Source organism: Dunckerocampus dactyliophorus, chromosome 20 (assembly GCF_027744805.1).
Source record: "Dunckerocampus dactyliophorus isolate RoL2022-P2 chromosome 20, RoL_Ddac_1.1, whole genome shotgun sequence".
Classification (NCBI taxonomy): Eukaryota; Metazoa; Chordata; class Actinopteri; order Syngnathiformes; family Syngnathidae; genus Dunckerocampus; species Dunckerocampus dactyliophorus.
The window spans coordinates 16539211-16566225 of NC_072838.1; the positions used below are offsets into that span (position 1 = coordinate 16539211).

The following is a 27015-nucleotide window of genomic DNA, read 5'->3' on the forward strand; positions in this document are numbered from 1 at the left end:
TGTGTAAGTTGCTTCATAATTACATAACACCCCAGCTTGCAAGATCAAGATCCCATCAGGCCACTTTTGATATCACTCAAGGTCTTTTTCGCCATATGCTTGGTTTCACAGAATGCAGTTTATTATTTTTTTTTCTTACTTTTCCGTGCACTACACTGACCTTGAGAGAGTGCGGGGGCTGCAAATGGCAGGAGAGTATTTAAGCCTCCACCGGCGCCTGCTATTTCTCCGACATCCAGACAGACGTCACCATGAAGGCCCTCGCTTTCCTTGCTTTGCTTGCAGCAGCATGTAAGACATTCACTTTTTAACGTCTTACATTATCATGCACAGTCCAAAGCTATTTCTACATGTTCTACTGCCACGGGCCTACATATGCTTCAAAGCTTTTTCACAAAGAGATGATTCCAAATGTCCCAAAGGGCTGTAGACCAAATGTAGCTTTTATTTTTGCAAGTATGCTAGATATTACATGGCTAAAATAGTCTTCTTATGCTAATGGTCAAATCCAAGTGTTTTTTTATTTTACATTTTTTCATTACCAAAAAATCCTAAGTAGCTTCATTTCGCATTTGGACATTTTTTTTAATATTGTATATAATTTTTTGTAAGTTTTAACTACGTGCCTAAATACCTTGCAAATGCACATTTTTTGTATTCCAAATATGAACATTTCAAAAAAATTAAATAGCTTTTCCCCACCTTAGGCCAAATTGTATTTATATTTTATTACTATATTATTTTTGTAGTGGTCACAAGCCTAAGTATGTTTTGCATAAGTGTTTTTGGAAAGTAGTTACATCTGTTGTAAATAATTGTATCATTAGAACTTATTTGATATCTGCACAATAGCTTTATCTGTTTTAGTAATGTCATTGCTCCATTGCCCATTAATTAAAAATACTAATTATCTGTATCGTGTGACACTTTTCACTATTGCTAAAAAAGTACAGGCCTATTTAATACATATACTGTACTGACTTTTCCACTAGTAGCAAAGGTGAAGCCTTGGTATTGGTCCTATTTCTTACATGGTGCTTCTTTGCAGTTGCTGCCTCAGAGAATGACGATAAGATCGTGGGAGGCTCGGAGTGCTCCCGTCACTCTGTGCCCTATCAGGTGTCTCTGAACGCCGGCTACCACTTCTGTGGAGGATCCCTCATCTCCAGCCAGTGGGTGGTCTCCGCTGCCCACTGCTACAAGTCGTAAGAGCATCACATACTTTTAAGTCCTCTACATGCATCGTGCCGCATACGCATGACACGATGGTGACCATGTGCTCCTCAGCCGCATCCAGGTGCGTCTGGGCGAGCACAACATCGCTGTGAACGAGGGCACCGAACAGTGGATCGATTCTGCCAAGCTGATCAGGCACCCTCAGTACAACAGCTACAACCTGGACAATGATATCATGCTCATCAAGCTGAGCCGCCCCGCCGCCCTCAACAACTACGTCCAGACCATTTCCCTGCCCTCACGTTGCCCTTTCGCCGACGAGAACTGCCTGGTGTCCGGGTGGGGCAACATGGCCGCCAATGGCAGTAAGTCACATCCTCGTTTGTTTAGTTTTTCACAATTTGACAGTGGCCGAGCTCTCTACTCAGACTTTTGGCACATTACTGAACATCTAATTCTACCAGTAAAGAAAAGGGAGGGAATTATAAAAATATGAAGCAGTGTCTATTTAATAATGATATCATATTTTGTATTAGTTCTAATATATATTTCTGTATATATACTCTTTTGTAATTAACGGAATACAACTATTGTATACTTTACATACATTTGTATATTACAAAACCTTAATATTTTCAGTCCTTAAAAGGTTAGAAGTAAAATGAAATCTATACTTGATATTAATGTTTAAAAATTGTATACCTTTGTGTGTGATATTAGCATATTTGTATTCTTTTTAGATGATTAAATCACATTTGTAATTAGCTTTTTAAATGTAACATTTTTACTTTAAAGTGATGAGAAATTTAAATCCATAAAAGGTTAGTAGTAAAAAAAAAAAAAGATTTTTCTTTGTGTGACAAGTTCACTTACAAGTTGTTGACATTTGTATATAAATGTAAATTTTTTTTAGTTGTCCATTTATTTTTGGATTTAGTTTAATTGTATTATAATGTTTTAAAGTAAACTATAATTTTATGTATAAAATATAAAGAATATAATATAACATATAAAACATTTTTATGTAACTGTATATTATAATTATATTTTTTCATGAATGTATTATTATATTCCCTAATTATTTTTATAAAACTATATAATCTTTATATATTTAAAAATAGAAATAATTTTAATCAATTAAAATATACTGTCTGATAAAATATGCTTTAAAAAACATATTTAAAAATTATAATTATGAAAAATACTATTATTGTCTCAATTGAAAAAAGTGTTGATGCTGGGCAGATTTTTACAGTCCAAGATATTAAAATAGTATTTCTTTACATAGAAGGGAAAAATGTAATCACTTATGGATAAATAATTCCGATAACAATACTGAAAATATGTGAATTTGTCAAATCAATATGTTGTACCACGCCTATACAGATGCAACTAAAGGTGCCTCTCAGGAAAAAAGGTCAGGCCCTGGAGTTGATGGACCTGTTGTTTGTTTTGTTTGTCTTCCCCCTCAGACAACTTCCCCGACCGGCTGCAGTGCCTGAGACAGCCCATCATTGACGACAGGATCTGCAAGAACGCCTACCCCCACCTTTTCACCCAGAACATGCTCTGCTCTGGTTTCATGCACGGAGGCGCGAGCAGCTGCCAGGTGAGGTGGACCCAACCCTGACAACATGAGCTGTGCACAAAACGCACTTACTGTTTACTCTATAACCAACCAAAATGTGTCTGCAGGGAGACTCCGGTGGTCCTCTGGTGTGTAGCGGTCAGCTTCAAGGGGTGGTGTCCTGGGGTTACGATTGCGCCATGAAGGGACATCCCAGCGTCTACGCCCGTGTGTGCCGCTACAACAACTGGATCAGCAGTGTCATGAGGAGCAACTAAGGCATTAGACTCCATTTATGGACTGTACTGCAACACCAAACTTGACAAAAGAACATGTTCATTCACTAAAAACTGATTTCGCCTTCAAATTTTTTTGTTTCCACTTATTCCACTACACATTTACTTACAAACATGCATATATTTGTGCAAAACAGGCATTCATTTTGACATTTGCACACTTATGAAATGTTTTTCATACACGGTCTCCCACACGGTCTCTATTATGTTGTCGACATGCCCGAGTGGATAACATACATCAACTCTGTGCAAATATATCGTGGCTGATAGGATATTGCTGACTTTTTCCACCAGTTCCTTAAAATAAAGGAGGACCAGACAGTAGTTCAAAATGCTTGCATTTATTAGATAGGGTATAAAGTGTTAATAAAATAAAAGTACAGTAATAGTAATGTGATCGCTACACTTGTATACAGGCATGGTAATGTTGCGTTTACGATCCATGCTCGATAGTTGTCATTTTAAACTGCGCAGCACTACTCTTGAATTTGCCTAAATAGTCCCAATTTTAAATAAAAAAAAATATTGTTAGAATTAGGTGTATATTGTTGTTTTTACGGTTTTATTGTTAATGTGCACCTTTATCCAGAGTGCCTGGCAAGTGCTCCAAGAAGCGAACGCATACAGTCTTTAAACATGACTTTTAGAGGAAACTCCAGTTGCCAGTTGAGGTCTTTCACAGTGATACCTGACGTCCTGGGAGCTGGGAACAGAGGTGAGCTTACAAGTAAAAAAAATAACACATTTAGCTGGAAAAAAGACTAACAGTGTATGTGTTTGGACAAAGACGAGAGTTTGGCTGTTGGTGTCGGTTAGCTGTTTTAAGCTAGCTTCACGTGCGGATGGTAATTTAGGAGACAGGAGACAGCTAGGGTGACGCGTCAATTAAAATTTTCATTTTGAATTATAGCCTTTCCCATTCATTGACAAAGTCGTTATAAATATAGTATCATATTGACCTTATCAATGCATGCTCCGTACAAGTCTTAAAATATTTAAATAGCATTTTTATTTGAAATAAATCCTGTCTTGAAGTCATACATGACGTAGTACCGTTGTCTACCAGCAGAGGGCGCTGTTGTGTTTGCCTCCATGCAACTGGCCTAGTTCTTTTTTGTATCCCTGAAAGGCTTTTCAAGAAGTCAGTCTGCATGGACAAATCACCTCAGCATTGAGGGCGACCAAAGCTACATGGTAAAGCAGCTCAGCTTCTATTCAACCATTTCAAACTATCTGCAGACTTCATTTATGTGACTAAATTGAAAGCAGTTTAATGTCAGCTCATGCCTTACATAAACACACGAGATCATTCAATCATATTTGCCGCAGTGGCTTACATGACATCTTTTATGATTCTGTCGGTTTGCCAAGGTGACCGCCGTCTTCGCAGAAGATATGCGGTAAGGGTTGGTGTTTAATTAATGAAAAAAAAAATAAGCTTGGCGCCGTTTGAGAGGAAGCACAACTAAGCAAGGTGACCACTGCTTTCGTGTTAAGATAAAATATTAGTAACATGTTAGGGCATGGCTACCCAAAAACACATCTTTAAAGGTCCACAAAAAAATGTTTTGACGAATCAAAGTTCCATTTATTATAGTCGGTCAAGCCATACTACGATTATATTCTAAACAACAAAAAACATACTTTAATAAAAGACAAAGCAAAGTATCCCCGAAAATATCTTTTTAAATACTGTAAAGACACAAAGAAAAAAGGAAAAATTGCAGTTCTAACTAAGGTGAATCAAGGATGTCAGCAATTCCAACATTAACGTACATGCTAAAATAGAACAAAATGCTTTTATTTTGATCACCTGCGGGTCAAATAGTAGTGATGTGTTACCACTGGTTTAGTTTCCGATCTGATGCTGAGTAAAATTCAGGCTGGTATCGCTGATACAGATACTTTGCAAATTCACCGAATGCGTATTTCACATCATAGCATAAAGAATACAAGACATTGAATTAATTTATGAATTCAATTCATTATGAATTTGAATAAATTCAGAATTTGTTAATGAATGTAAGCAATTTCTTTATTTATTTTGAACCACAAAGTATATTGAGGTAGCGGGATGATTTACAATATAGCCAGGTTAATATACAGGTTAATATACAGCAAGAGAAAAACAGGACAAAATCATATAAAATATGTGAAAATAGTATTTTAAACAATAAAAAAAAAGAAAAGAAAACAATAAAACCATTAAAATCAATGATTGATTATTAGCGACTATTTTAAGAATGAAAACTTTATTCACAATTCACACACGGCTCCGTGTGTTTACGATAGGTAAACGTTTCAACAGAAAAACGTTTCAGATAAACATTACCTCAAATGACTGGGGTAGTGAAAGTATCAATATTTTGATTTCAGAGCATGCAGAGCTGGTATCGGAAGTATCGATATTTAACTATCCATCCGCACATCACTTTCAAATAGATTCCCAGACAAATTTGGCAAGCATTAAAAACGACATGCAGTTATTACTGTGTGTACTATTCAAGTATTCAGCTTGTTGTTGAAAGTCACCGCAAAGCAGTGGCAGAACAGAGCACTGAAACACTTCATGCTCTTCCAACCTGAAAGCTGTACACTAACTGTCAGGGGTTTTCAAAGTCTAACATTGTGCCTTGGAGTCTTCTACGGTTCTCTGTTGCCATCTGGTGGGCTGAAGATGACGTTTTTTAGTTTTCAGTTTTAGCGTCACTCCAAAAGTGCGCAGTGGCGCCCTCAGGTGGAGAGACTTACACTTGGAAAACGCCTGATCTAAATGCAATATGAGTCTGGCCAAAAGGACAAAAAAGGACTAAAAGTAAAGTTTTGCTTGATGGTTTGTTATCACTGTTCAGTTGTCCATTATCTCTGACGCCGATGGAGTCTCGCGTCCCCGCAAGCTGCCTATTGAGGACCAGTGTGCTATGGTTTTATTGCTTTATGTCAGAGTTTGGAAATGAACACAGTTGGGAGTGTGACCATGAAACTTGGAAGTGACTCATTTTTAGCTTTTATTTCCTGCCCAAGGGCAGCACTGTGGCTTAGTAGTCAGCACATAAGGGTTTGAATCACCTTTGGAACATGTCTATATGGAGTTTGCATGTGCTCCTTGTGCTGTGGATGGGTGGATAGTAGGGGTGTCACAAGATCTCGCAAGATTAAAACGTAAAAAGATTTCTCGTTGTGCGCATCAGGCCTGGGATGGTAATAAATTAAACAATTAATCACACAATAAATGAAAATTAACTTGATAATTTTGCTTGCTCAATATACACTCCTGATCAAAATAGGACCAGTTGAAAAATTGCAATAATTTACATTTTACACTGTTGAATCTAAAGGAGGTTCTAAGTAGAGCTTCAAAAAGCAAAAAGAAGAAATGGGAGTAAGACAAAACAAAACTTGAGCAAGCATTGCAAACAAACATTAAAGTGAAATAGGCTGTTCATCAGCTGATTAAACGTTTGAGACCATAGCTCAAAACCACCCAAAATAAAAATAAAATGTTGAAAAAAAATTTAAAAAAAAAAAAAAAAAAGAAAGAAAAAAAAAGGACTCAGTAATGATTAGCTGGGCCATTGATGGTAATCACCTGAAAAATGGGTTTGATGCCAGGGTTTCCAGGATGCTAGTGGGAATGTTGCTCCAGGTGGTGAAGATGGCTTCATGGAGGGCATCCACTGTTTGGAACTGATTTTTTAACTTCCCTTGCCATCCATCTTCAAATGTTCTCAATTGGATTTAGATCAGGGGAACATGCAGGATGGTCCAAAAGAGTGAGCCTACTCCTCTGGAAGAAGTCCTTTGTGATGTGCAGCCTTGTCCTGTTGAAAAAGCCAGTCATTACTGCACAGACGAGGGCCTTCAGTCATGAGGGACGTGTTCAAAGAGAAAACACTGTTTTGCCTTTGCCATCAAGAGATCATGACCGTGTGAATACCTGACAGAAAATGACACTGAATACACATTTAAATTGCTTACTCATTTTTTTCTCATTCCCATTTCTTCTTTTTAATTTTTGAAGTTCTACTTAGAACCTCCTTAAGATCCAGCAGTACGAAATGGAAATTCTTGCAGTTTTCAACTGGTCTTAACATTTTGATGAGGATTGTATTGCCATGCGCATGCCTGTCTGTTTTACTCGTCTCTCGCCTCCAAACGGGCAGGAAGGAAGCGGTTCACTCTGTGCATTGGTTTCACCACCCTGGCGCGTTTGTTCCCTCGAACAACGGCATGGACCAAGTGAGGTCTTTTGTCAGTCATACAGTCTCTTTGTCTCGGTGGGTGGAGGCGGGGCCGCCAGTATGCACACAGAGTGCAAAAGAGTGTAACGTAGTAAAAATTAAATGAGTAGATTGCAGTACAGTATATTGTCATACATTTTTGATATTTTTTTCCTTGTATGTACGTATGTATGTATGTACTTTATTTATCCCACAGCGGGGAAATTTACTTGTTACAGCAGCAAACAAGCAAGATTTGCAAGTAAAGAGTACAGTGTAAAGAATGTACTCTTGTACTTTTCAAAAGTAATGTTAAAATCTCGTCTGGTCTCAATCTCGCAGACCCAATATCGTGTCTTGTCTCGTCTCGTGAACCGAGTGTCCGGAGACTGTTCTGTTGACAGTGAAGGTGTCTCTTGTTCAGCTCAGGGTCCACAAATATCAGCAGGTGACCACAGGCCGCCTGTTGAGAGCTCCTGTGTTGTTAGGCTTTTATTGCACTTTATCAAAGGTTGTGACAAAGAAAATGTTTTGGAATGTGACCTTGGAAGTGACCCATCATTTTCATTTATAAATGAATACATATGAAGACGCTTTGTACCCCCAAGTAGCTGTGCATTATCCAATTGCACATGGCTGTTTAGCATGCTAACATCATCCCTTTTGAAACATGTAAAGTTAGTGTGTTTACAAACGTACACACGCTCACACACTATGCTCTCTGTCCGTCTTATTCCCCTCCCCCCAGTCGACGTCTCGCTCCCCTTTTTTGTCCCCCTCGCCTTCTCCTTTTCCCTCTCTCCTGCCTGCTAGGACTATTTCCAGAGAGTGAGCGAGCAAGGCAGACACACACAGATGCGCAGTGAGAGAGAGAGAGACGGAGGGAGAGAACGATTGGAGGGGAGGGGAAGCAGACAAGATTTTGAGTTCAAGTGCACGTGAAGAAAATGAATAGACGCGGGCGAAAGGAAACCAGAAAAAGGGGACAAAAGCCCACCGTGCTCCTTTCTCCCTATTCTCCGTTTCCTTCACAAAAAGACGGAATGAAGAAGTGCAAACTACGGTAAAGGAGGTAAAAAATTATGTATCCCCCCTTCTTCTTCCTCCTCCTCCCTCCATTGACACACTCCTCCTCTATCCCTCCCTGCTGGATATTTCTCTCTCTTTCTCTTCTTCTCCCTAGCTCTTGTTTCTCTCCCCTCCCACCTCCCAACACACACACACACACACACACACACACACACACACACTGAGGACTCCTTCTCACTCCTTCCCCTTCACGCTGTTCCTACTATCCACTTTCCCTGAAGACCGAGCACGTCAGGCTGGGCTCTTTTTCCTTCTTTTTACCACCGTCGCCACCTCACATACGGAGATAGGCTAATGCATGGCACTCCTTAAATATATGCAGGATTGACTCCTTGTTAGGTCACATGCCTTTTTTTTTAGTCAGGAGAAAATGGAGAGCGTGGTCTTGCAGAGAGAGGTAGGAGAAAAGAGTACCGGCACTGGTGAGGAAAAATGGGAGGGAGGAGAGAAAGCGAGGAGGGTGTGTGTGTGTGGTAGAGGGGGGAGGCGACCAGTAGGGGACGACTAGGTAGGAATCTGCAAAATCGCGGGAAAAGGGAAAAAAAAAGCACCATCATCAAGAAATTCTTCTGTGGTGACCACCTCATGCATTCGTGAGTAGAACCACTATCCACACTCCTCTTTTTGTCTAAAAAACAAAAAAAATCCCCCCTCTGTCATCCATCTCGTGCATCTATCTCGTCTTCTTCCTCCTCGAATTTGGATTAGCTCCGCTCACATTTACACGAAGGCTTTGAACAGGCGAAGCGGGGGAGATCACCAGCGAGAGCGCCCACTTTTTTGGGGATGGGTGAGGGGAGGGGGGGAGGTGGAGGCCGGGGTGCGTGTCCGCATTTACGTGCATCCATTTATCTGCGTTCATCGTCTGGAGGTCGGCGCACACGCGTGACGGTTCGACTTTTCAAAATAACAGAATTAAAATCACTGGATTGACAGGAGGAAGGATGCGGCCTCATTCAGTCTTTTTTTTTTTTTATATCTCCTCCCTTGCTGCTCTTCTTCTTCATCAGTTTTATCGCCTATCTGTCCTCACTAACGACTGAACTCAATAAGGTAAGGCCGGTATTCTTTCGCATTTCACTTTTGTCAAGTTTTCATTTTCAAAACGGTTTAAAATGCGGAGCGGTGTCTGATGGGAACGAATGTCGCATATCGGATGTGTAAAGATGTGGGTAAAATTGCTTTGTAGCCGTGGATAAAAGCTGTCTGCTATTGTCCCCTCATGCTTCATCCATGTCGTATTTAGCCCTACCTCCTGGCATCTCTGTTCGTTCCCTTTTCTCCCTGGCTGGCTCATGTGCTACTGTACGTGTACATGTGCTTGCTCCCCTCATTCATGATCTGTATTAATGTAGTCAGTAAAAGTTGGGAGAACAAAAAGCCATCCAAACAGGAGACCGTTAGCTTGCAGTTGCTGGCCTACTTCTCTCATTATGTTGTCCCTAAGTGTGCGCTGGCTTCATTCGCATTGAGTGATTTTGATTTGATTAGTACACCGTGATCTGACATTTCTGGATGCCGTGATAAGCCAAGCGAGGCGGATAGCTTTTGTTTAGTGGCGTCCTGACCTCGACCTCTCTGTGACCGCCACACAAGAAAACCAACGGGTTCGATACCCGACTTTCGACGGCTGGGAAATTTCAGCTCGAAGGTTAAGTGAGATAACCGCCCCTAGAGACCGTGTTTGTTTTTGCAGTTCTTCTTTTTTTTTTTTAACTCCCGAAGCAACCTCTGGTACCTCTGAATCCATTCCTGAGGGGATTTGGTGGGTAGTGTCGGTGTTGTGGCACCCCCAGGTTATGAAATATTGCTCAGACAGACCTGCTGTTATGTAATCTTACATAACCAAGGCGGCAGCAGCGCAGCAGGCTCGTGATCCGGGGGCTCTGGAGGAGAAGCTATATGGGTCTGCTTATGGAATGAACTCAGTGGCAGGGTCAGCACACTCGCGAATACCTGGGCCTTAAAGGGAAAGAGGCCCCTGCTGCATAAGGAGACTTCACACATGTGCATTGCCTGACACCTAAAGACTCTGCAACCTCACTGTTTTTATGCTGCTGTTGGTTGTAAATCCTCAACTTGGCGCTCCCCCAGTAAAACTGTATGCTTCTCAGCTAATTCTTTTGGATATCTGCTCTACAAACGATAAACATGGATTTCCCGGCCCGCCCAACACCTCAGTAATTGTTTGTGCCATTTTGTCACATGACAGTGGCGCAACCAGACAACACACCTGTTAAGTGATTGTTTGCTTGTGTGTCTTCTCGCTTTAGTGTCGAGGGATATATGTAAGCCTCGTGTGGGTTTGTTCGCCCATCCATCATACTTGAACATGCTTATTACTACTGTCTATCCACTTTACTCACTCAACAGCATCACATCTTATGCTATACTTCCATTTGGTATTTCCTTCTTAAATTTCAACATTTTTATTCTTTATCCTTTACTTTCGTTTCAGAGAGAAGCATTTTTTCCATTGTCAGTACGTCAGGAACATAACTGCAGTAAACAATAAAGCCAGCAATGGCGTGCCTACGTCATTCTTGTAGCATCTAGCATTAGAATTTCAACTGGTAGTATGGTAGTAAGTTACTTTTTGTTTTTTGTTTATTTTTCAGATTGGGCCTTCAACACAACCCCTCTGAGGACAAGCTTGTCGTCAGGTAAGAACAATTTACTCTACTTTTATCTGTTATACTTAAGAAAATAAGCATTTTCATATATTTTACAGGGCAATTATTGAAATATTTTACAAATTTTTACCCAATAAAATTTTTTTGGATTAATTTTTACACATGAATACATTTTTAGTCATTATCGACATACCAGTATGCAGTCGTCTCCAGCTATATCACGGTTTGAATATCGCTCCCTCAATATATCACGTTTTTTTTTCCCAAAAAATAACTAATGAATTAATGATCACTGTTTCGTAGTTGACTATGGACTATTGTGCCCTGCGATTGGCTGGCGACCAGTCCAGGGTGTACCCCGCCTCTCGCCCGAAGTCAGCTGAGATAGTCTCCAGCATACCTGCGACCCTAATGAGGATAAGCGGCATAGAAGATGGATGGATGGACTATGGACTATTATTAGTCAAAAAATATTGAAAAACAAGTTATATGCAGTATTCAGGTCAGTAGGCTTCAGTCAGTAGGCGAGTCCAGTTCTAGTCAGATTATTAGTCTAATTTTCTCGAGGAGGCATTTTTTGATGCAAATGTATTAGTCTTTTGAACGCATATTGTTTTGAGAAGCCAAACTCTTTACTTCCCAGCGACTAAGAGGAACTATGTTCCTCGTCACGGAAATCCAACCAGAACTGGACTCGCGGGACCATGTTGGGAGTAAGTCACCGTTGATGTAGTACACTGCTGACGGGGATGTCATACAACTTCATGTCAAAAAATCCGAACAACCCTTTAAGTTTAGAATAATTAAATTGGAGAGGCTAACTAGTTAGGTTGGTAGCTTGCAATGCTAGCAGCGGTTGTCTGTTGTCCATGCAGTGATCCCGTAGCCTGCGCAATATGATATAAACAAAGACTAATAGAGTGTAGTGTAAAGTGACTATAGGGGTGTTATTTCTTGTCTACAGGGCTCTAATAATGTTAAAACTTGTATTTAGAAAGTTATAAACAGGTTTTCTATGGGTTAACAAGGAAAATTTTCCATTTATTAATATTGAATCCTACAGTACTTCGTTGAAATTCACTTAGCGTGGTCGAGTCTTGATTAACTGCGATAAACAAGAGACGATCGTAATATCCTTTTTAAATAATCACCTTTATATTGTTATGCTGCCAGACTTCTACATCACAATAAGTTCCATTTCTGTTTCTATGGTTATCACATTAGTGGTCTTTGACAATACTGGTACCCTTGGTAGCGTCACAAAGCTTCACAACCTACATTTCCTCCTCTCAGTATTTGCTGCGTGGAAATGGCTCTAATGTTAAGTTTAGTGCAAAATGGAGTTCTTTACTGACCAAGGTTTTTGCTTAATGGAACTCAGCAGTCGGATCGAAACGTCAATGTGCCATTGGTATAATTGAATTACTCCTCCCTTAGTCATTCTGTCGTGATTAAGCTTGCAGATATGTGAGCACACACGTGTCCTATTATCAGTGAAGGCCGCCAGCAGACAAGCTGCCATTTTTTCCCCAGCATGCCTATTTGAGACCAAAAAAAGTGAAATACTGGGACCCATCTTAGCCCAAGGGTCATCCGTTGGTCACATCCCCATTATCAGGATTTGAAAAGTCTATAAAGAGCAGCCTGTGGTCTCGCATTGCAGGCAGCTTTGGCGATGCCTCACATTACATTTTCATCTTTGTGCTGATGTCACCCCGCATGCCCCCGGTCAAGCAGCAGCCGCAGAGGAAGAAGAGTTGCATTCTGCCTGGGCGACACAATAGAGCCCTTCTTGTGCTGATATTTTCACAATGTGTTTTTGCAGGATCCCACACACACCACACACATTGTCTCCAGGCACACAAGCTGTTGATTCACAGATGCTTGAACTGTGTACTTTGACTTATAGTTCCACGGTTGAAGATATTTGCTCAGAGATTTGCTGTACAGTCAGGAAGTATGTTGGGAATAAGCCGCCGGTCATTTATTTGATTTTCACAATAATGCGCAGCATTTGTTCATTCGAAGCAAGGTATTCTTCCCGCATACCTTTGCGTGATATCAGCATCATGTGCATTCTGCTCGGATATTTTATACATCAAGGATTCCCCAGCACTGGGCTGCAGCCCGGTTCGGCCCCACCCACGGAGCGCTCCACATTCAGATGCAATAGATATATCAGTAGACACTTACCTTTTCAATTTTGTTATTAACTACGTCAAAGTCAATATAAATGTATATCCCATTTTGGAAATCATTTGTTTTCTTTTATTTAATAATAAGTGGTGTGGCGAGGTGTCACTACGCCAGTAACGTAGTCCTTCGGCGTAACAGTGTTAATAACAGTAATAATAACAATGTTGCTATAGCTTGGTGAATATTCAGGTCACATTATGTAAATGGAGCGTAGTTGGTGCTTTTTTTCAGGAGGCTTTATATGCGGAATAGGTGCGTACCATTACGTGCATTCTTAGCTGCCTCTTTTTAGCTGTTTTTATATCTTTAGAACGCACAGAAAAGAGAAAGACGTGTGTTCATGTCTCACATAAGGATTGTGGATGATGGGCAAAATTCCAAAAAAGCGTACTTTTCCTTTAACGTTGTAATTCAAACCGAATTGTGACAGCAGCCCTTTAAAATGTGGTTTTGTTGTTTCCTGGCATACTAATGTGCCTCATATCTTGTCTGTTGTTTGCGTAGAGAAGTTTGTTGTTCTGTTATTTTGGATTAAACGCCTACCTTTTCGGCGCTGACCACTACTAAAACAAGACTGGGCAGCAAAATGAACACACTCATGCACACCGAGTATCATCTTCTCTCGCACTGGTGGTGAGTTGGTATTCGTTTTGTGCGTTTTATACAGTGTTTTAATTTGATATCGTGCTCAAAATGGTTCGGCGCCAATGTTGTAGATCATGTTTTTTTTTTTTTACGCAGAAGCTCTGCAAGGCTCCGCAGTATGCAGTGGTGGTTTGGCATGGGTTAACATCTGAGAGGAATGTGTCCGGGGAGAATTCCTCAGCCCCACGCGACTAGGTCACCGCGCTGACGGGGAGTCTGCCACCTATTTTAGCACGCCACCCCGCGTCTCACCGACTCCCTTGTCGACTCACTCGTCTCTCTCTTCGCCGTCCTGCGCCACGTCGCTCCCTCTCTCCTTCCTTCCACCATCTTTTGTTCTTGACGCTCGCTCTTTGTCTGCCTCTGTTAGTTAATCTGTCTGTCTTTCAGTCACGCAATCTATTTCACTTGTCCTACTTTACCCCGTGTTCTTCATGCTGCTCACTCTGTCATTTACCTGCCACCGTCTACTTTTTTCTCCAGTTCTGTTTTTTTTTTATTTTTTTTTTACCTGTCACACCTCAGTCCGTACACTTTGCTGCCTTTTTCAGTGGTGCATTAAGTTAGGATACAGTGAGAGGTTGCAAGGAAATGTACATGCCCTATTTGTAATTAATGCAACGTGGTAGCATGCATATGGTGCCTAGTTGTGCTGGTCATTTATCATTTATGTGCCGTATCCACACACACACACACACACACACACACACACACACACACATAGGGACTTCATGCATGCTTCATATAAGCTATCTGTATTCCCAAGCCAAGGACATTGTAGAGCCACATTCCCTCAATGCCTGACAACAGGGGGCCAGCCAGACCCCCGCCACCTCACCAGGTTTTTTTTTTTTTTTTCTTTTACACCGATGGACAGATGTGATGATTTGACACAGTTGCAGGAACAAGCATACACCTGCACATTTTAAGGTCCATGCAAATCATCAGTCATATCTGGAGGCTGAAGATTCTCTGGCTGCCCGCGTCACGCTACCAACCACAAACATGTGACTTTTACCTGCGGCATACCTGCTGAGAATATATGGTTTCATTTCACACATGGTCGTAGTTTGCTACAAACTCAGTGACTGACAACATTCCATCCATCATCCAAGATTTTTGCTGTATATAATCTAGAATTATATTTCTATTGCTTAGGGGTGTCCTCATATAGGTAATACATAAATATGATAAATAAATGAATTAATCACACAATAAATGAAGATAAACTCAATAATTTAATAATTTTGCTGGCCTCAATTTATTATATGTATATGCCTGTCTGCCTCGTCTCCCACTTCCAAACAGGCATGGAGAGGCTTCACTCTGTGCACTGGTTTCAGCACCTTGGCACATTTGTTCTATAGAACAACGGCATGAACAGAGTGAGTCCTTTTGTCAGTCGTACAGTCTCTTTGTCTCAGTGGGTGGGGGGCGGGGCCGCTAGCATACACACAGCACAGTAGAGTGTAGCATTGTGAGAGAGCAATGCAAAGTAACGTAGTAGAATTATTACATTGCGATATATTTTTTATATTTTTTCCATTCTACTTTTCTCAAAAGTAATGTTAAAATCTCATCTCATTTCGTTCTTGTAGACCCAATCTTGTGTATCATCTCGTCTTGTCAGCTGAGTGTCTCGTGACACCCCTAATATTGATATATGATATATGACAAGGATGTACAGTATGTGTTTGTGCTCCCTGCCATCGAATGCACCACAGGTTCAGACAGTGCGGCAAGGTGAGACACGAGTAGCAGCAGTGCCGCGGTGATGTCATAGACAACATTGCGCCTGCTTCAGATGTCCCCGTGACCTGTCTGTAGGACGCCGGCTGCAGCGCGCACACACTAGCACCCGCAGCTAACACACGCCAAAGCACATTAAAGGCCCGGGCGATACAGAAAGACGGCGATGGGACTCACAGAATAGCAGCTCATGGGGACAGAGAGACAGATGAGCGAGGCGGGGTTGAGGGGGGGGACGTTTGAGTGTAAATCACTGCCTGAGGTTTTCTCTCTCACTCCCTTTGTCAGAGACGTACTTAAAAATGTAATATTTCATTCCCTCTATACGCTTTCAAGCTAAGTTGGTGATTAGTATTTTCCTGTAAATACAACTAATCAGATTAATCAACAGTCATCGCTGCAGCCTTTTTCGCCACCTAGCATCCTCCCGTTCCTGTCTGCAGCATCCTCGCCTCGCCCACTGCCTCCCCCTCTCTACCTCCTTTTTGTATCCATGGCCACCGTCTTCTCAACTTTACTAGTGGTGCGAAATTGGCAAAGGTGAAAATGATAGTGTGAGTTCAACAAGGGAAGAGAAATGAGCGGCACTGATCTAGTGGAAGGACCGCTGAGCTCGCCACTTGAGACGTTATTTTCCATGCTGTGGTCTGATTGATAAGCTGGTGCATGTCCTCTCTCTCCGCGTCTGCGCCGATCCAAAAGGGCTTCCATGAAGGAGCTCTGTGGCGTTATCAAGTGCCATTTGGGATGAACAGTGGCTCATGCGTGTCTTGTTCAATACAAATTTGACATAGGGGAATTTCCTACATTTCCCACCCCGTGCTAAATAAATGAAATCAAGTGCTTATATAATGCTTGGAAAGGTGAACAATAAGTACGTGGATGTAACATTTAATCTGATGCTCTTCAGATCTGAGACTGGAAACGTCCAAAGCGTCTATTTCAAGGCCACCCCCGGCAATTACGCTCCAATCATAATTTCTCCCAGGTATCACGTACACTTGCACTCAAAGCTAACCGAGGCATTTACCAACGAAAAGGAAGAAGAACCTTGAGCAGACAATCAGAAGCGAGTGCAGGTTTACAAGCACTCAGCTCTTGCGTGTTTGTTTTTCGCCGCCATCACTTCAAAGTCTCATTCACTTCCGACTCCCAGATGGCTCTCCACGCTTTGATCTCTCGGCCGAGGCAGGAGAAGATCCGCAAAGCTGAGCAGTCCCGTTAACAATGGCAGGGAAATGCTGTCGAGCTTAAGTATCTCTGATGTGATTTTGGCATTGACAGAAATCCTCACTTCAATGCAGTCAATAGATATGATCTGATCAATGTCAATGATGGCTACTCTCACCAGCTGACAGCTACAATAGTCAAATGCTTAGTTAAAATGTCATTTGAATTGAGTTAGCGCGTGTAAGCTTGAAACGCTGCTCAAGATTGTTACCTTTGCGGCTGAACAACGAAAACATACAAAGCCATTTCAGGTTTACTTGTGAATGTCAAGTTCGACCCAAACGGGAGTTAAAGTTCAGCGTTAAATCCCTTGCCTCCCGACACGCTTGGGGTGAAACAGTCTTCCTGCTCCGTTATTCATGAACAGCGTTGGGGGAAAAAAAGGGGTAAAAGTTCACTTTTGACAGTAGCAGATGTCTCCCCGGTGAGACGCCTGGTTGTTAGCATACGCGACCTTCTAAACTCCTCAGTCATCATCGCACTAAAAATAAAGAAACAAATAGTGACGATTATTGCAGAAATTTGTGTGCAGTGCTAACACATCACAGGCATCACACCACTCACTTTCAATCTCTCCTCTCTCTCTCTCTCCCTCCCTCTCTCTCTCTCTCCAGCTTCATATTGATCTGAATTCATTTGTTTCCTATTGATCCTCCACTCCACCCTCTGCCGCAATGGACAAACACAAGGACACACCAATGCGTGCACAGACCTCACTCACTTGCACATGTAGGGTTAGCATCAAGAGCAGCTGAAATTCACTCGTTTGTACACCAAGACTAGCAGCCAGGTTAATATGCATACAGGTTGCACAGCAGACGGCGTTCATCTCAGCCGTCAGACAAACTAATGACATACAAAGGGTTGCATATTGATCCAACACCTCAGGAGTGAGATGAAAACACAGACACCGGCAAGGCGGCGATTGCAGCCGCCGTCCATTTCACATGTTTGCTCATTAGGATCATTGATGCGGCAGCCATTCAAGCTATTCAGTTTAGCAGCTTTTGTCTGTTTCATTGCACGCGTGGTCCCAGGCAGTAAAGCTACTTTGCTATCCTCAGGCTTCCTGATACGTTATTGATTGTTCTAATATACGATGATACACAAGGTCATCAGAATGCCCTTGCGTCTTGACATTCCGTAGCCTGCGACAGGTTAATCAACCATTTCCTACGTGTTGCCATGACGACAGACTGTTTGTCCTGCCCTCTGCCCTCATTTCAGGACACGGCTGGGCTCAGTTGGCTTTGAGTTCAAAGGATGTGGGGACAAAGGTGTTTCCATGTTTCCTCCCCAGTGGTATTCCACCTAATGTATGTACATGTGTAAGAATGATCCAGCCCACACTGACACAATGCTGGTATTTATGGTGTCTGCAGTGGATGTTTAATTTATCATCTTGGGTTATATTTTCCAGCAACATTAATGTATTATTCATTAGCATTGTCCTTAACTGTCTCTGCTGTACATGTAGTTCTCCCCCCCCCCCATCTCCCATGCATGCTTTGTTGATAGCACAGTGTTCTTTCTCTCCATTATCTCCCACTTTGTTAATCCCTTTCATTCTCAATACGTTTCTTATGTCGCAAGCGTCTGACTTTCTATTCATTCCTTTTGTGCTAATCGGGGATTGTCCGTACTAATTTAATTATGTACGCCGCGCTTTACTTTTATGATTACTGGAACAGGACAAGCGAGGCAGAAGCAAGATTAAAGCTGAGATGGTGGTGTTTAAGAGTGCTGGGGTGGGGGCCTTGATTTATTTACAATTCCATGGTTCAATGTGTTTGTTATTGTTGCTCTTTCTGTCCTGTGCTATGCTAATAACGTGCGTGATGCTCTGCTGATTTCAGGAATGCAGCGGTCAACCAGAAGAGAAGATCCCCCAGTGAGACGAGCCATGGGAAAATCCTCAAAGCTAGAATCTGCTTGTGAGGTAATTTGCTTTGGCAAAATTAGTTTTATTCCCATTGATACGCACTCTTTGAAAAGCCAGAGCAGAGAGAGAGAGAGAGAGAGAGCGCAAGAAGGAGGCCAAGATCAGAGCGGTTAAATAGACAGAATCAAGAAGACTCTTTTGTATTAATTCTCATGAGTTATAGTAAATGGGCTGCATTTAGCGCAGTCATTACTAAAGTGGGGACTCATTATGTTTGTGCTGCAAAACAAATCGCAAAAGTTAACACCACAGTAGCCGCTTGCATGGTTTCCCATCGGCAAGCACATGCACTAGCTACCAACATAAAGGATAAATATTTACTACCCAACAAAAGGTGCTTGTCATCATTTGTCAACTACTCTACAAAAAAACTCTTCTTGTTGAATAATGTCCCATTGAGCCCCTAGAAAAGCCTGTATCAGTGTGAAAGAACATTATATTGAACGGTTCGTTTCTAAGCTCGGACCTGCTGCGTGCGTCACAAATATACGCCATCATGCATTTTCACACACACAGACACACACACAGGACATGCGTGCACGCACAACCCAGTAGCTCTTGACAACAGTGCCCTAGCAACCATCGGGCATCATGCCAAGTCATTGAGTTCGCCTGGTGGTGCGTTCCCATGGTAATGTTTTCTGCCTTTGTAAATAAGATACGAGGAGATGTTTTTCTTGCGGCACAAAAAATAATTGCACGACACAATCACATTCCGGTTTGTGGATATTTATTTTTTTTGCATCTCACTGAGAAGATGCATGAACATTGCAGGTTTGCATCCTCTGTTAGTGGAGACAGCTGAGTGAGGATGGCAAGCTGAGCATGCAGGACGTTTTTGTTTAAGTGAATACGAAAAGATGAGATGGGCTTCTAAAATACAGATGTAGGACACTGGGAGTGGAATTATAGGAGTACTGGAAGAAAAGAAAAAACAAATAATTGTACGAGCATAAAGTAAAAAATTATGAGAATAATGTAATGTTACGTAAAATAAATTTAATATTTCCAAAAAGCAGTAATGTCACCAAAAGAATAGTTAAAATTGTACAAAAAAAGTAGTATTATAACCAGAGTTGTAATATTAACTTTTAGGTAAAAAGGAGCACTTTTACTAGACTAAAATTGTATCGTTAGCCCTAACATTAGGGGAGAACGCTTGTAATTTAACAAAATAAAGCCCTACTTTTACCAAAATAAACTGAAAAATAAGTAGTAATTTTGAGAGAGATTTAGTCGTAATGTAACTCAAAAAAGTGAGTAATTTTACTCAAATGAAGTGGTAATATTAGGTTAAAATTAATACATTTATTATTATTAATTGCACAAAACAGTAGTAATGTTGCGGGAATCAAGTATTACAATAAAGTAGTCATTTATCATCATCACTTTGTCTTGTAGTTGTACTTTTTCTTCCTATTTGGTGTGAAACCCAGGGGTGACGCTATTATGACTTTCACTTTTTTTTAAGAGAAGGTTTCTTAACCTGTTTTTTCCTCATAGTGTTTTAGAAACGCACTTAAATTGTTGTTTAGTGAGGTCGCGTAAGAAATATTTGGATGCAGATTGTTTGGCCTGGCTCCGGTGGTTAAATGCAGAGAGGCTTAAGCACAATCCTCATCAGCCAGCTTCTCATGACCCGACACCAGCATGTACCAACACCCTGGCCTGTGGCGCAGGGGCTTCCCACCCAGCCACACTGGCAAAGAGTTGGCTGGCATTGGCACAACCATGCCGCATTCAAGCGTGATCTGACTTTGAATGAGACGTGGGTGTGCGTTGGGTGGGTGGGGGAGGGGGGGGGGGGGGCAAGGGCGAGGTTTAGAGAGGGCAGGAGTGGATTGAAGGGAATGAAGGAGGAATACTTTGTGGTTATGAACAGAGAGAGATTGTTTGAGCAGAACAGAGAAAGAAAGTTGTAAAAAGATGAGGCCTGAAACATTCCGCTATGAACGACAAATGAGAGCTACTCAAGAGAGGTGAGAGGAGGGCCAGGGAAAGAAATGAAGGGTAGGCGGAGGGTGGGCTGATAGCGTGGCAGAGGGCAGTCCAGAGAGGTGAGGTGAATGAGTTTGCGTTTGGAAGCACGCCAATAAAAGAAGACGCAGCCTGTCTCTGTCAAGCATATGCAGCTGCTACACTTAACACCTACTTTCATTTAATAATGCTCCAATGTGAAGCCTCCAACACAATGGCGGAGTCAGGGACGCGGCGCTCCCTGTCTTGTTTGGCTCCGGCTGGAATGAATAGAGAAGCCTTGTGAGACTTGTATTTTTGGTGCATTGACCGAACTGAATAGGAGGCCCCCGCTAACTCAGCTGTGCGGCAGCGATCGTGCAATCAATGACTCCTCTGGGCGCACACAGGAGGGGTGTCAAAACACAGCCATTGACCGCTAACAACGGCAAATTTGCCACTTTTGCGGACGATCGCCCCGCCTAGATGTGGGCTGTGTGGGTGCGACCTGTCATTTACGGCGAGGAAAGTAGGAGAATGACAACACCGTGTTGCTTCTCCCCATCACTCATGCGGTAGATCGCATTTTGTTACACAGACCCCAATAAGGTACAATATGTTCTAGGATGTGGACACATTTAATCAGTTCCAGGGTAAAACTGTTGCCATAATTCAACCTTTATTGCGTGCAATGGTAAGGGCAACATTTTCACATTCCTTAACAATCGTACTAGACTCAAATAAGATAAGCGTTTTTAGTACTAAGACATAAAAACAACAAAACACCCTTAACGGCCTAAATGTCTCAACTTTAATGACAAATCTTATTTTTGAACATTGTTAATTGTAGTAATGGTAATGTAAAAACAAGCCAACCGTACTAAAACCATTGCTCAGGGCAATGTTTTCAGTAACATATTGCTGTTCTTAGCAATCACACAGGTGTAAAAATAAGTTAACCACCATTAGCAGTAAGACGTAAAACACTTTGTCTTAATTTTAATGACAAATGACATCACCAAGAATGGTCTCACAAGTGTAATAGGAAGTTAACCTTCACTTCAGTGGAATGCTGTGTATTCTTTTGTACATGAAAAGACTCTTCATAAATAAACCAAACGACAACATGAGGTTATGTTCCTTCAAGCAGAAGCATCTCGTCTGTGCTAAAAAACCACAATAGGAATCTAGAGAGTGGTTTGTTGAGTCGGAGCGAGGGTGGGTAACAGTGGAGTGGGGGGGGCTGTGTTGGACTTGAACCTTGGAATGACAATGAAGCGCTCGCGCGGTAGTGCTGAATCGAGCCTTTTGAGGACGTGGAAGATTCCAGCTCCCCTTCGCAGAAGTAGGTCAGGCAGACGCCTACAGTGAGCGACTGCAGGTTAAGTGCTCGTCTTTGTGTTCCGACAGAAGGGGGTCTCGCCTTGCCTTCAGGTAGGAGGTGGGAGGGTGGGACGCACGCTCAAGTTCTGCGTGCACCCACAAGAGGGAGACAAGTCCACAAAACCAATGCATGTTTGCTTTTCTGCTTTTATTTCACTGTATCATTCTGGACTCGTCCTTATTGATTATTCTTATTACTGAATGACCCGCTGGTGTATTGTGTAGACTAGCAACCAGGTCGATACGGCCAAGAGGACGCACAAAGAAGAAGAGATAGGAGGTGCTCTGCAGCGTGAGGTAGTTGGTTGTATGGTTTCGCATCATAAACAGCCTGGAGATAACTGTACAACCTTCTAGCTTTCCCTGCGGTGTCACCAAGTCTTCACACACCCACGCCCCTTCACCTTGCATTCTTCTCTCAGTGGTGAGTATGAAGACCGAGTCTGACAAGGGCACTATATAAGATGTCAGGCTTTTTATTAGAGAACATGTTTAAAAAGAGGCCTTTGGGTGTCATTTTTATTCCTTAAGGTGCATGTGTTATCACAGGGAGTCATAACGGAGAAACAAAGATGCTTTATGGCCATGCAAACCAATAATGTAAAGCAGAAATGAGCACAAAAAAATGATAAAATCGGGCTTTACATTTCCTTTATCGACTCTAGGGAAATTAGTGGTAAATACATTTTATATACAGTATATATATTATTCATATTAATACATATATATATATTAACAACTCACCTTCACGTCCTTCATGATCTTCATGAGACAAGAGCCGTCATTTGTGCCTTTTCCTCAGAAGCCAGTTAAGCGGCATATTGCTGTAACTTTGTGCACTTTGACAAAGCAAAGCGGCGTCCCGCGGCCTGATAATCAGATGTATGATGTCGTGAGTGCCAGCAAATGGTATAGAATTCTTGTTGGGCAGCGACAGTTGCTTTCAACACAACAGGGTGGGAGAGTGTCTGGTGTTAAACCTCAAAACTCAGAATAGCCTTCCATACGGCTGATGTTCCGCCTTTGTTACAGCTCTGATCCGGATCAACTTTGTCTCTCATTCGGTGCTGTTCATACAGAAAGTTGTGTTTGTTTGTTTTTTTTCCGTATGTCCTCTGCAGTGCCGTTTGAGTCGTCATTGCAGTCCAGTATTTGCCTCTTTTTTGCAAACACTTACATTAATTGGACATTGTTTTCATGATAAGGTGGACAATTTTAATGTAAGACTTCCTCTCGTGAGATTTTGTTATTCTGTATGTCCTCACAGGTTGTTGAGCTCACTATGTTCTCAGGAACACGCTGTGTGTGTGTGTGTATGTGATGAACTTGCTGCCTCCCTGCACCCTCAGCCGCCGCCCCTCCCTACCTCCCCGCTTTTTTCTGTCCCCCCAGTGTGTCTGGCTAGTGGCTCAGACGCTGGGTATCCGCATTGCGTTGCAGCGCTCCAGCGAGGAGGGAAAAAGAGCATATATCAGCAATCTGTGCAGGGCGCTACTCTCTCCATGTGCACACAAAGGAAAGGCAGCTTGCACAGTCACAAACATTCATTAGTGTGCTTTGTCAGGAAAGTCCAAGATTAGGACTCATTTCACTGTTTAGCCACCCTCTCTTATCACGTGTATTGCACTGTGCACTTTAGAGGACAGTTTTAGAGAAGTTAGCAGGGATGTCATGGTCATGCAGGTTAATCACCTCCTTCCTCCCCCCTTATCCAACCTCATCTCCCTCCCCTTCTGTCCATCTACACCCTTCCACCAGTGTCTCATCCTCACCCTTCGCACACGCTAGCAACAATGATAAGACACACGCCTTTGTGTCAACGCAAGACTGCAAGACGGGCGAGACAGGACGTCACGCCTGCAAAAAATCAGAAGGGGTTAGGAGTCGGAGAGAGAGTGTGGTGTGATGGGGGAGAGCGAGAGAGAGAGAGAGAGAGGGGGAAGGATGAAAATGAGACGGAGCAGAGGGAGGCGGGGACAGAGAGGCAAGAGAAGAAGAAAGAGCTGGTGATGCTGCATGCTTGCATAAGTATCTGCGTGTGTGTGTGTGTGTGTGTGTGCGTGTGTGTGTGTGTGTGTTGCATGTAGGTGACACAGATTTATGAACGGAGGTGGTCATAGATGGAGGAGGGGGGACATGGTGTTGGTACCAGATAATGGAATCAAAGCAATCGTGCGTGTGTGTGATAGTGTAGTCTACCTTGCTTGCTCGGACTCGCCAGGGAGAATTAGCGATTAGTGTGACTTGGCAGAGGCAAACGGGCACAAATCAGAGCAAGAGGGGAGACAATAAGAGGCGAATAGTGTGTGTCAAGCCAGCGCGAAGACAGGGCGGAATATATATTTAAATATATAGGCTTGATTTAACAGTCACCAACTACTGGATTAATCGTTGCTTCTTTTTTTTTTTACCCGCTTGCCTCTGTCCCAGAGGGGAGAACGGATCAATAGCTCATCGTACGGGTGTATTGTGTTGTATGTGTGTGTCTGTCTTGTGGTGGCAGAGATGTGTTTACGTAAAGGCACACACGGAAGACGAATGGCCAGTCGGGAAATGACACCAACGGGCCGGGGAACAAGCCGCGACGAATGACCGACCATTCCACGGTCTTTTCTGCCATATTATTGTGGAGGTTTTTTTGGTAGAGGTTTCAGCAAGAGGAGCTCTTAAAAAGTGAGGCAGGAGGAAAATCATGCTAAAGAGACAAAGAGGAAGCGGAGGGCGGCACTTTTATTCCTCGCACCTGGCCATGCACACATCTCTGACATGCAGCCGTGCCTCGCATCCTCCATGTGGCATCTGGCGGCGTCAGGCTTGTGTGACATTTATTTTGTCTGGGGAAGAGTAAATCATGTTAAAAAAAAAAAAAAACCTTCAAGGCTGAGCATCTCCTGTCATGGGGGAGTGATTGCATAATCCTGGGAGATCACAAGGCCTGCAGGAAATCCAAGTCGACAGCCTTGTCTGCGGCGGCTTCGAGCCACAGCTGTGCGAGATATTTCATGCTTGAGCCGAGCATGTGCGCCCGCCATCTCTGCCGTCGCGACTTTGAGCTCAACATGGCGCGGCCGGCCGTATGTTCTTACCATATGTCATATCTGCATTCATACATGACGTTTGTACACGTTCCTTTGTGCATGGCTGACTTCAACTGTCTGCCAGCAGGAGGCACTTTTGTTTGACTGCTGTAAAACAATGACAATGCAATTAAACTGTTTAATCTAACTTGTTGGCTTTTTTTCTTGTTGCAGAGACGCCATCCAATCCAGGCGCTGCAGTAAGCAATGACGCAGACTGTGGCACACCAGGAATGAGCAACGGCATCCTTTTCTAGGAGCACGGGGACTCATATGTCGCCTTTTTGCGATCGTAAGTGAGGACAAGGTGTGTTCAGCGTGATTCGTTGTCCCTGAGACCCTTAACCTGTGATGATATGAAAGGTCACAGGTGAGGTCCTTGGGAACAAAGACACACGCAGGTGCATCCGCAGGCCACAATGTCCTCGCCCAACTGCATTTTGAAACCTTGAAGGAAACAGGACGTGGATGTCCTAAAGGGGGCAGTAGCTCTTGGATGGCCTTTGTGCTTCCAACACAAAAAAAGACAGCCAACGGTGGGGACCCCGATGTCTGGTGTGTTTAAATGTATTTAAATATATTTATATTTTCATGCAGCGATTCAAAAATGTATTGTAATGTCACACAGTATCTGAATATTATCTGATTAAAATGGTGTTTTTGGACACAGAGACTTGTTTGTACTCTCATATAAGAATATAATGCATATTTAGTGTTGTTTTCAGATTTTCCTCTACATTTTACCATACTTGTGACACTGAACAAGTCATCAGAATCGGCAGGTGAAGAAATGTAAGCGGCGCGCTCACTTTTTCTTTCTTTTTGTGAAACTGACACCCTCAATGACATGTCGCCCCAGCGTGTTTGTGCTTCCCGGTGTAGTTGACATTGATTGTGCAGGAGCCAGACTGAGACACATTAGTACCCAGCTCGCTCCCGCTGCTGAAAAACACATTAACTGGCTGCATTGGGAGCCCTGTCTGGTAACCATGGCAAAGCACACAAGGAGGGAGGGAGGGAAGAAGAGGAGGGCGGGCTGAGATGGGGCAGTGGGTTCAACATGCAGTCTCTCAGGGGTTGTCTCTCTCAAACGCTACTTTCCTTTCCCGCGGCCACGTCTGTCTTTCCCCCCCTCCTCGCATGCCGCTTTCTTTCAGAGCTGACACGTCTCTTCTCCTGCCTTGCACTATTTGCATATAGCTTTTTCTCTCGCTCTTGCCTCCTGCAATTGCCTTATTGTTTCTGACCTCATTGCTCTGGCCTCACCTCTCACCCCCTCATGCTGATAACCTCTGCAGCATTATCTGCATCCCACTAATTTTTCACACATTTTTCTGTTGGCCAATATACTTTCCTCTGTTGTAAAGGCCCTGTTGAAACAAAAGAGCATGGGCAGTATAAGTGCATGGTCCTAAGTTGCTGGATCACATACTCATTACTGTATATTTGTTTTTATGCATACTTATGTAGGAATTTTGATATGCAGACGTCGATACCATGCTGTGGCACTTAATATTGGACCTTAAATTATTGAGATTAAGATTATTACATGAAATAATCTGCACAAAACCCCAAACGGGTCGGTCTGCCAATTTCTTAAAATCAACTCAGGATGATTCAGGATGTTTATTATATTAATATTGATATACTGTACATTTAATATACATTCGAACTATTCAACTCCCATTGTACACTACATTAACTTTCAAAATGTACAAACTGACTGAAAAAGTCATCACTTGTACAGTATTTTAATTGTTTTGTTTATATTTGTAAATAGAATATATATATATATATATGTAGTATACAGTAAAATGCTACTGTTTTATGTGCTACTATAAAGACACATTATCAAA

General features: G+C 42.4%; 1 protein-coding gene and 1 long non-coding RNA gene across 2 annotated transcripts; both read left to right on the forward strand.

Moving 5' to 3' along the window:
- The first annotated feature begins 133 nt into the window (after positions 1-133).
- LOC129173089 (trypsin-3-like) lies at positions 134-3110 on the forward strand. Its single transcript, XM_054763612.1, has 5 exons — positions 134-291; positions 1049-1205; positions 1288-1541; positions 2649-2785; positions 2872-3110. Exons 1-5 carry the CDS (start codon positions 252-254, stop codon positions 3019-3021), a joined length of 738 nt encoding a protein of 245 aa, XP_054619587.1. The 5' UTR covers positions 134-251; the 3' UTR covers positions 3022-3110.
- Positions 3111-8085: 4975 nt separating this feature from the next.
- Positions 8086-25480, forward strand: LOC129173497 (uncharacterized). The gene is made up of 4 exons (XR_008567238.1): positions 8086-9401; positions 10967-11011; positions 18658-18740; positions 25334-25480. It is a non-coding gene; the product is annotated as an uncharacterized LOC129173497 (long non-coding RNA).
- Positions 25481-27015: the final 1535 nt, after the last annotated feature.

Bases quoted from the DNA above. Each gene is read 5' to 3' on its own strand.
- LOC129173089 (XM_054763612.1), top strand. From the start codon at position 252: ATGAAGGCCCTCGCTTTCCTTGCTTTGCTTGCAGCAGCAT. The intron at 292-1,048 runs GTAAGACATTCA...GCTTCTTTGCAG, and splicing joins TGCTTTGCTTGCAGCAGCAT to TTGCTGCCTCAGAGAATGAC. The intron at 1,206-1,287 runs GTAAGAGCATCA...TGTGCTCCTCAG, and splicing joins GCTGCCCACTGCTACAAGTC to CCGCATCCAGGTGCGTCTGG.